General features: G+C 40.2%; 1 protein-coding gene across 2 annotated transcripts in view; it reads left to right on the top strand.

The window, feature by feature from the left end:
- TFCP2L1 (transcription factor CP2 like 1) overlaps positions 1-9,331 on the top strand; it is a 37,185-nt gene that overhangs the window by 19,342 nt on the left and 8,512 nt on the right. Inside the window, exons 1-11 of one of the 2 annotated variants that reach the window (XM_027636906.1) lie at positions 1-70; positions 504-609; positions 876-982; positions 1,568-1,720; positions 2,735-2,845; positions 4,559-4,650; positions 6,018-6,066; positions 6,163-6,256; positions 7,133-7,223; positions 7,894-7,994; positions 8,940-9,082. In XM_027636906.1, coding sequence (XP_027492707.1) covers positions 44-70; positions 504-609; positions 876-982; positions 1,568-1,720; positions 2,735-2,845; positions 4,559-4,650; positions 6,018-6,066; positions 6,163-6,256; positions 7,133-7,223; positions 7,894-7,994; positions 8,940-9,082 — 1,074 coding nt within the window. In that variant the 5' untranslated portion in view covers positions 1-43. The remainder of the gene's footprint in view (positions 71-503; positions 610-875; positions 983-1,567; positions 1,721-2,734; positions 2,846-4,558; positions 4,651-6,017; positions 6,067-6,162; positions 6,257-7,132; positions 7,224-7,893; positions 7,995-8,939; positions 9,083-9,331) is intronic. The other variant, XM_027636904.1, reaches the window with a different exon arrangement.

Genomic DNA, 9,331 nt, shown 5'->3' with positions numbered 1-9,331 from the left:
GGCTGGAATCAAGTTTTAATTCCCACTGACAAGGTGTCTGGACATGTCAGCTCCACTGGTACAGGGACAGGTGAGCTGGCTTCCACGTTTGCAAATCAGAATGGGGTATATTGGGGTTGGGACATGGTACAGACACATTAAATATTACCCCCATATGAGCCTTTTTGGGTATGGAGGCAGTATAGTGATGTTTACATGGCATGACACCTAAGATGAGGTGCCTATAGTGCTTCCAGAGTGAATCCCAGAAAGCTGTACAGGGCTGTGTTATGCAGTACAGATGTGCCCTGTGAAGGGGGAAATGTGTTTCTCTCTCACTCAGGGGTCCCTTAGGAATTGATAAACATGGTGATGGGTCTCTTAGGTGGACCCTCGACTCTCCTCATGAATGAGGGTGAGAAACATAACAGATCAACTTTTGCTTCTACTCTGGAAAACAGAAGTCATCTCAAGAGAAGGGGCTTCTGGATCACAGTGTTGATATTGCTGTCTTTTCTTAACAGAGCATAATTCGTGTAGTTTTCCACGACCGACGCCTGCAGTACACGGAGCACCAGCAGCTCGAGGGCTGGAGGTGGAGTCGGCCCGGGGACCGCATCCTTGATATAGGTGAGAGTATTTCATTACAGTACCTGGGCAGTGTTTGGAAGCTGAATGATGTGTATGGAGTGTTTGCATCTGTGTTTAGGTTTTTTTATATCCTACTGTCATAGGAATCCTGTATATCTTTGGGTGGGAACGAGATCTAGTGCCGTAGGTCCCAAATAGATATCTCATTGGTGGCTTCACTTTTCACATGCATCTTGTAATTGTATGGAAATGCTTTCTCTTCTTGAATTTAATATTTTTAAAATTTTAGGGGTTTTCTTCTACAGATATTCCGCTGTCAGTTGGTATCTTGGATCCTAGGGCTAGCCCAACCCAGTTGAACACTGTTGAATTTCTCTGGGATCCGTCAAAGAGAGCCTCAGCATTCATTCAGGTAAGAGAGAAGTGATATTTCTGGGGTCAATACAGTGGGTGGATATCCTACAAAGACCTGAAGGGTTAGAGTAGCCAGGACATGAAGGAGAGACAAAGATGTTAATGATAATATACAAGCTTATGTGACAGTCATGTGTAATAATTTGTAGGATACTCACTAAACAAACTTACTGGCTACTTGCTAACTTTGGAGTACTACCTGCTACAGCTAGGGTTTCGTTTAAAAAATACCCAGACACTGATGTTGCTTTCCAAGTGTGGGTTTTGTCTGGAGGAAACTGTTCATAATCTTGGTTTTGCTTGGTTTCCTCCTTCGTGAGTATTTCTCATTCTGAACACCAACTCTGTTTTTAAGCTGTAAGAAGGGTTCAAAGGATGCTTTTCCTGGTGCCCTGTTTCTTTCTGAAATGCTTGTTCTTCTAATTGTTTTGTCCTGAGGAACAGAAATGAAAACATATGAACTCTTCTGCCTTTCTTAGTTTTTTGGGAGGAGCCAAACTGTCATATTCAGGCAATTTCTGAAATTCAGATTTGCACAGGTTCCAACTGTCTCCAGAGATGAGCACAGCTTCTATTTTGCCAGGTACATTGCATCAGCACAGAATTTACTCCACGGAAACATGGAGGAGAGAAGGGGGTGCCCTTCCGGGTGCAAATCGACACCTTTAAGCAGAACGAAAATGGTGAATACACAGAACACTTGCATTCTGCAAGCTGCCAGATCAAAGTGTTCAAGGTATGAGGTAGTTTTGGCTTTGTCATCAACTAGATTAAGGCACAGGAACATGCCAAGATTTTAAATTGTGTAGGAGTGATGCAAATAGTGGAGTAAAAGAACAGACTTTTAGCTGGGTGTGCTTAAGGTCTTAAAGAGGACTGTTGTGCACAAGGTGGCATAAACACTGAACTACACAGCAATTCTAATTGAATTCAAATGATCCAAGTGCTGCACCAAGACCTAGGCCAGTCCGTTGTGCCTCAAACACTATGCAAGTACTGAGATATTTAGGGTATCCACAGTGTTTTGATGCTCATAGGCAATCAAGACATTATAGCATCTCTAGTTGCTTTGGTTTAATCCTCCATGAACAATAAGAGTGTATCCTTGAGATCTTAAATATATTGTAGTTTTGGTGGGGGAGAGGGGTTGTGTTTGTGTGGGTTTGGGGGTTTTTTTGGTGGTTGTTGTTGGTTTTTTGGGGTTTTTTTGGTTTTGTGGGGGGTTGGTTTGTTTTTTGTTTTGTTGGGTTTTTTTCAGCAGAGTTCCTCTCCATGCTACCATGGAGAGATTCAGAGAGGAAGCATCTCTGAAGCTCCTAATCTGGGCATGGTAGACCTGTAGCTACTTACAGGCCTATGGAAAGTTTGTTGTTTTCTCAAAGGATCTGCTGCTCCAGTTTTGCTCCTATGAGTAGTGTCTTTCTTGTTCCTGGAAAGATGGTACAAACACCAGTTGAGATGTATAACTTCTGGGGCTCATGGTCTGAAATGATTGAAATCACATCTCAGGACTGTGGTCAGCCTATTTTAGAATTGCAGTAGTCATTCATGGGTGATGTGTAGAAACAGTAGAGATGCTTGACTAAATTTTTTTTTTTTGTCTAGAAAATACAGATCTGATCTTTTTTCATATGTTAAGTCCCCATCAATCTTAAGGAAGCTTTTGTGAGCAGATTAGATAAATCTGTTGGCCTTTGTCTCCAAACTTGTAGTACTTGGTGTAAGGGAGAGCCTGTGCTTGTGCTTATAGCCTAAAGGAGCAGACAGAAAACAGAAGACTGACAGAGAAAAAATGGAAAAGAAGACCACCCAAGAGAAGGAGAAGTATCAGCCTTCCTATGAGACAACTATTCTCACAGAGGTAAAGCATTTTAGACACGTTGTACTACATCATGTTGGGAGATAAATTTGAGAGAAAACATCATCTAACTGAGCCCTGGAGATTGTCTTGTGGAAACATGTATGCTCAGATCTGATTGAAATTGAGAGCGGAGTGAAATTATAAAATGACTCTCGCTGTTGAAATTTATGAAAGATGCCAAAACTTCTTATGTTTCAGGGTATAAACCAACCCTTAACAGCCTAACTTTAAAAGAAATTATTTTCTCAATAGTCTTCTGTGCTCCTGGGCACTTGTCATGGCCCTCAGGTGCCAGTTGTAAGAGGTATTTTTTTTTAGAACTGTCTGGCAAAAGTTCGTGTCGGTGATGGGGCACTTGAGCAGATGAATAGACCTGTCTGATGAAATGATTGATCTGTTTTTCTGTGAATGTGCCTATGAAGCTACTGTTAAATACAAGATCTGAGAAAGTTCTGGGTTGTACTTTGGGAATATCTTGAATGTCTTATATTCTGATACATCTGCTGTAGAGTTGTATGTGTTTCTACCCCTCCCTGTCATTACTAAGATTTATGTATAAATTTACCCCAGACTGCAGAATTACTAAGCAACAGGACTCAAGGAAGGCATTCAAAAGTGCAGTTCAGTCTCCCTATGGGAACGTCTTGCCATTAGGTTTAGTTCTTGGTTTTTTTGAAGTGGCTTGCTGGACTTCCAAAAATTATGTTAATTTATTTTTAATTTAAATCAACTTCCTGTTTGTGAGATCCAGTCCCTCCCACTCAATTTTCCTCACGTTGCCAGGAGCAACCAGCATGTTTCCTAATTGATAGACCTAATTCTACTGAGTTGGCAGATCCCAAACTCTCCTATGAGCTCTGCTGCACTTTGACATATTGCATGTGGAAATGTGAGTTGCCAAAGAGTTAAATATTTGCCAGTGCTTGTGGAGATGATAAAGTATTTGCTAGTGTTTGTGGAGATGATAAAGCTGCAAAGCTACACTTGTCATCTTTTTATCATTGCAAACAAGGATACTACAGAGCATTTTCTTGAGCTCTTGATGGCAGGGGGCTCCAAGGGGTAGATTCTCCTACTGATTACACTGGCTTAAATTCAGAACAGAGTCACCAATTCTAGCTGGGTTACTCTGGTTTTACACTACTGTAATGGAATGTGGAGTCTGACCTATATTTGTGAAGGCTTTTAGTAGCTCTGTGTCTGTCTGTCTATTTCTCCATGTAATATCCATTTATGACTGGAGCTATTTGACTGATCGCCAGAGGCTTTAGCAGGCTGGTTCAGATTCTGCTTTTTCACTGGTATAAACCTGAAGCAATGCCACTGGACTGTATTTGTCACTCTTGCCTGGATTTAATTAGGGATTTATAACTGAGACCAGGGGTATTTCTGTATCATTGCTGCCTCCAGTCTGAGTTGACTTACTGGCGTTGCTCTGACTTACAGCTGTGCACACTTTGGCCCAGTGTTATTTGGGGACAGGCTTTGTGAAATGGGAGAAAGAAATGTGGAATGCACAACTGGAATCAATCTGGCCCCCTGACAGCCCACTTGGAGAGCAGTGTAGAAAATCCATGGCCCATCTCTTCCTCCCAGCAGGAGTGATGAGCTGAAGTTAGTGGCGTGGCAACAGCATGAATGTGGTATTAGAGGAGAATCGAATCCTTTATTTCCATCCTTATGAAAGTATCCCTGCTGCCCTTCTTCCAACAGTGCTCTCCCTGGCCAGATGTGCCTTATCAAATGAACAATGCTCCATCTCCAAGCTACAACAGTTCTCCCAACAGCTTCAACCTCGGAGATGGGTATGTAACAAATAAATGCTTTATCTTTCCTGTTGATGTGGTAGCCTTTGTGTGCATAAGCTTTGTGTGTCCGTGCATTTCATACCCTGGAAGAAGAGGTCAAGGACCACCCTTTCTAGGAAGGGGGAAAGTATGTCCCTAAAGCCTTTTAAGACCTTTCATCCAGGAATTCCCTATAATTTGTATGTCCACTGTTTATGACTACTAGTGACTGTAAGGTGAGCATCAGAGGACCACCAGGGCAATTCCTGGTGAGAACACACCATACCCTGTACCAATGCCCAGTATCTTCTCGCAAGCTTGTTAAAGGCTTTCAGCACCTCTTTAGAGTTGTCATTTCTTCCTTACCTTCTATCTAGAGGTCGTTTGGGGTGCTGAATTCCCAGGTGAATGGGATGTAGAGAAATCCTCCCTGGGGCAAAACAGCTTGGGTTTTGAGAAGCCATTTCAGAACAAAGGACTGGTGGAGGCATGTTTAATTCATTAATATAGAGCCATCATAAAGAAACAGTTCTAGTAATCCTGAAATGCCTGAGATGATAACTGGTGTCAGAAATGTACAGCAGGGTCCTTCAGTACTTCTGAGTCCTCCCTGCAGCATACTTTCCCCTAGGAATTTGGCATAGGCCTTTTTTTTTATTCTGGTAGGACTCTGCCAGCTGACTGCCTTCCCACACAGTTTATTAATCAATCCATGTTGTATCACAACTTTTCAATCAGTGGCCTCAACCTATGAATAAGGAGAAACATTGAAATTACAATATTTTGAGTTAATAGAGAGATCTGTTGAGCATTTTCTTCCAGTTGTAGATTATTAGCTCTTTGGTAAAATCCTTGACATGTTTAGAAGTCTTGTCTATGTTTAGGAGGATTTAGTAGAAATGTGGTTTTGTGTAATATAGTTAAATTGCTATTTACTGTGTTTAAAATAATGCTAGGGTTGAATTATAAGGTCCTTTATTCAATTTTTGTGAAGAATTATTATTAGGTTATTTCTGGCTCATAGAAATTTTGATTTCAACTACCCTGTAGGTTACAATTTCCTTGCTTAGTTATGTCACATTACTGAGTCACCAGTATACAAAAGCTTGAAAGAGGTCAGTAAATGTGAGTTTTTCCTCTGTGTTGAGTAGGACCTCAACTGACCAACAAAAGGCTCAAGCAGAAAAAGTTCTTTTATTCTTTTCTTGGTCCAAATTTTGGACACCTTTTTAAAAATCTGATAGACAAAGAAAGCCAAATTGGTGTATAACTTGTGAAAGTTGAGTCAAATAGAGGAGAGCGGGAAGAGAATGGACACTGCAATGTAGAATTTAAAGTAATGTGTTTTTTTTTTTCTCTTTCAACTTTTATATAATTTCTTTTAGCAACAGTTCTCCAACCCACCAAATGGAGCTCCTGCCTCCCAGCAATGATGTAAGTACTTGAGATCATGTTAATGTGGTGCTTTTCTCTTTTAGGACACTGGTGAACAGTTCATTTCAAGACCTTCTTATTCTTTTTGCAATGTAGCATCTCCTTCCTTCTGCTTCTATTCAAGATGCCCAGCAGTGGCTTCATCGTAATAGGTTCTCTCCATTCTGTAGACTCTTCTCAAGTTTTTCGGGTGAGTTTAAACAGTCCAATTATTTTGGTTTTTGTTCTCTCTTGTAAAAGTGCAGCTCATGCTTCATATCAGTAGCATCTGCTGCTGGCCACTGTTGATGGGATCACTGGTCTGATCCAGTGTGGTTGTTCTTTTGTTCTTAGAATAATTAGCATTTGTCAGAACAGTTTGTAGACGTACAGAATAGGTAAAGATGGAAGAGAATGAATTAAAATGGAAGGGAATTCTTGAGTTCATTAAGTGCAACCCTCTGCTTGAAGCCAGTCCAAGACCTTGTGGAGTTGCCTTTGAATATATCCAAGGCTGGAAATTCCACAGTCTTTTTAAACAACCTCTTCAAATACTTAACTACTCTCACAGTGAAAATGGTTCTTCTGATATCTAATCAGCATTTTCCATCTTCTCTCTGCTGTCTCTCATCCTGTCCCTGTGCACGTTTTGAGAAATATGTTTTCATCTTTGATGTACCCTCCCATTAGGTGGTTGTACAAACCAGAAGGATGGTGGAAGGGGCAATTGTTAGAGACGTTGAAACCATGAGGAGCCTCTCTCTGACTTGCAACATGATTAAATAACCCAATGAACGTGACAGTTACAGAAAATTGGGTCATTTAATGGCCAGTTAAATATCTAGCTTGTTTCTGAGTTGGCTAGAATATTTTCCAGTGTAGCACTGCTCTTTTGGCAGCTTCTAGCTTTCTGTTTCACAAGGACTCATCTGAAGTGTACACCTCTCTGAATTTGCAACTTCTCTATGCAAACCAGCTGGTTGAGTTTTGTGGATTCTCTCCCCCTGCCCTTTCCTGCTGCCCATACACACAGTTTGGATACTAAGATTTGCTTAACTTCTGAAAAAAATCAATTTGAAATATGTAGGTGCCGACTTACTGAAGATGTCCAAAGAAGATTTTGTTCAAATCTGTGGACCTGCTGATGGAATTCGGCTTTTTAATGCAATTAAAGGAAGGTTTGTACTATTTCCTTCCTATTTTTTTTTTTTTTTGACAGCATCCCTTGGTAATTTCAGTGTTAACTAGAAGTTAATCCTGGGGCTGTAGCATTTAGACTTCCTTTTAATACTTCAGAGAGGTTGTCTCAGAGGCTGGAGATCACAATGGTATTCAAATCCAAGCACAGCTCAAATTTTACCAATATATGAAGCAGCATAATGTGGATCTTCAGTGGTTTATTTGCTGCCAGCCGATAGCTCACATCCATTTCCTGAGAGACACAGCCTACAATACCCTATGTTAAATCTCCATCAGATGTAACAAAGAACAAAACAAGGAACCCCTAGAGCCTCAAGTGGCCCTTAAATGTACTTTCATTGCGGTAACCTCAGAAATTCTACAGCTGGGCAGGATTTAAATCAGTAGAGGCAGGTGTGATGAACTGCTTGACAACTGCTGTAAACTGTTTAGTCTTATCTGATCCTGAAAAGATTAAGGTGCTCTGCACTACCTCCCAGGGGTCTCTAAATAGATGTCTTAAGACATGTAGTCACCAACATCAAGACTGTCCCTTAGTTTGTTATTTATGCACAGCCTGAATGATTCCATCTCTCATTGTTTGGTAGCTGACTTGAAACAATTTTACATCTACTAAATAACTTACTGCTGGTTTTTATTAATCCATAGAAATGTAAGGCCCAAGATGACAATTTATGTCTGTCAAGAACCAGAGCAAAACAGGTCCCATCTCCACCAAAAAAGAGACAATGGAGATGGCAGTCTTTGTGGTAAGTTTTTATGTATGGATCTCATTAAACACTTACCTGGTAAGAATGCTGCTTTCTGCCTGAGGTCCTGTGTGGGACACTGTAGTGTCCTGAAGAGTTTGAAGAGATCCTGTTTATCCCACTTCTGCCACTTTGGTTAATAGTTCCAGGTCTACAAATTCCAACATACCATCTGTCTGGGGAACAGACCCAACTTACAACCTAGCTGCAGAATGCCACAGCAAAATCTTTATTCAGTTATTAGTAGGGAAAACAGCATTAAAAAAACTACCCTTCTGTCCACAATTTACTTTAGATTATGTCTTGTCTGAAAAAATTCCAGGAAGTGGAAAGTCACTAGGCCCTAAAGTGAGGTTCTAATTCTTGAAAGTTCAAAGCTTTTGGGTACTTGTCATGACTCATGGCATGATGTACAATCAGATGAGAATAGAGATTGTCCTTAATTCTTGCACTTAGTAATAACCAGGCATAACTTTCCTACCTGGTTCCTATAATTTGGTTTGGATTTATAAAACAATACTGTCACCTGTAGTTACCTTATACATTGTATGCTTTAGTTTGTGGGTGGCATCTAATAAAATACTGCTTTTGTGTTACATAGTATCATAAGTTTGACATATTTTTAAAAAAATATCAAAATCAGTAGAAGTAGATTATCAAAAAATACTAGCATCTTTATGAGAGGGCTTTTTTAGTGCCCCATGATGCATGTTGTCATTAGTCCCTGTGTTTTCCTCTAGGTAAAAGTTGTGTGTTCTTTAATTACCTGTTGCATCCAAGTACTGGGGGTTTTTTCTGCATCAAGCTAGGTATTTTAAAGGAACAAAGCTTGTTTATCTACTGTCAAGTTTTGAACCTTCATTTTAAACCCATTTGGTTGTTGAAGCTGAGGATCTTGGTACAATCTGTATGTGCTGTTCTGTAAGTACTTTCAATTTGTTGCAGTATATCATGCAATCTTCTTAGAAGAATTGACCACGCTGGAATTAATGGAGAAGATCGCAAACCTGTACAGCATTTCTCCACAGCAGATAAACCGGATCTATCGGCAGGGACCCACAGGGATCCATGTATTGGTGAGCAATGAGGTAAGGGGTTAATGCAAACTTTGTTGGAGCTGTAACAATTGTCTGACTTCTTGATGCTAGAATGAACTTTCAGATTATGGAATGCATCTTCAAGCATTGCAAAGTTACTAATCCCAGCAAGTCAAAGCAAATACTTAGAGCAAATCAGTCATGCATAGCATTGATTTTGGTGTGGTTTCAAGACCTTTGCTTTGTAAAAGAGGTTGGGTTTTTTGTTTGTTTTTTTTTTTTTTAAGCAAAACAAAACAG

Source organism: Corapipo altera, unplaced genomic scaffold (genome assembly GCF_003945725.1).
Source record: "Corapipo altera isolate COAL_440 unplaced genomic scaffold, ASM394572v1 45, whole genome shotgun sequence".
NCBI classification, from domain to species: domain Eukaryota; kingdom Metazoa; phylum Chordata; class Aves; order Passeriformes; family Pipridae; genus Corapipo; species Corapipo altera.
Note: the sequence above shows the minus strand (reverse complement) of the source record. Positions and strands in the feature narration are given on the sequence as shown.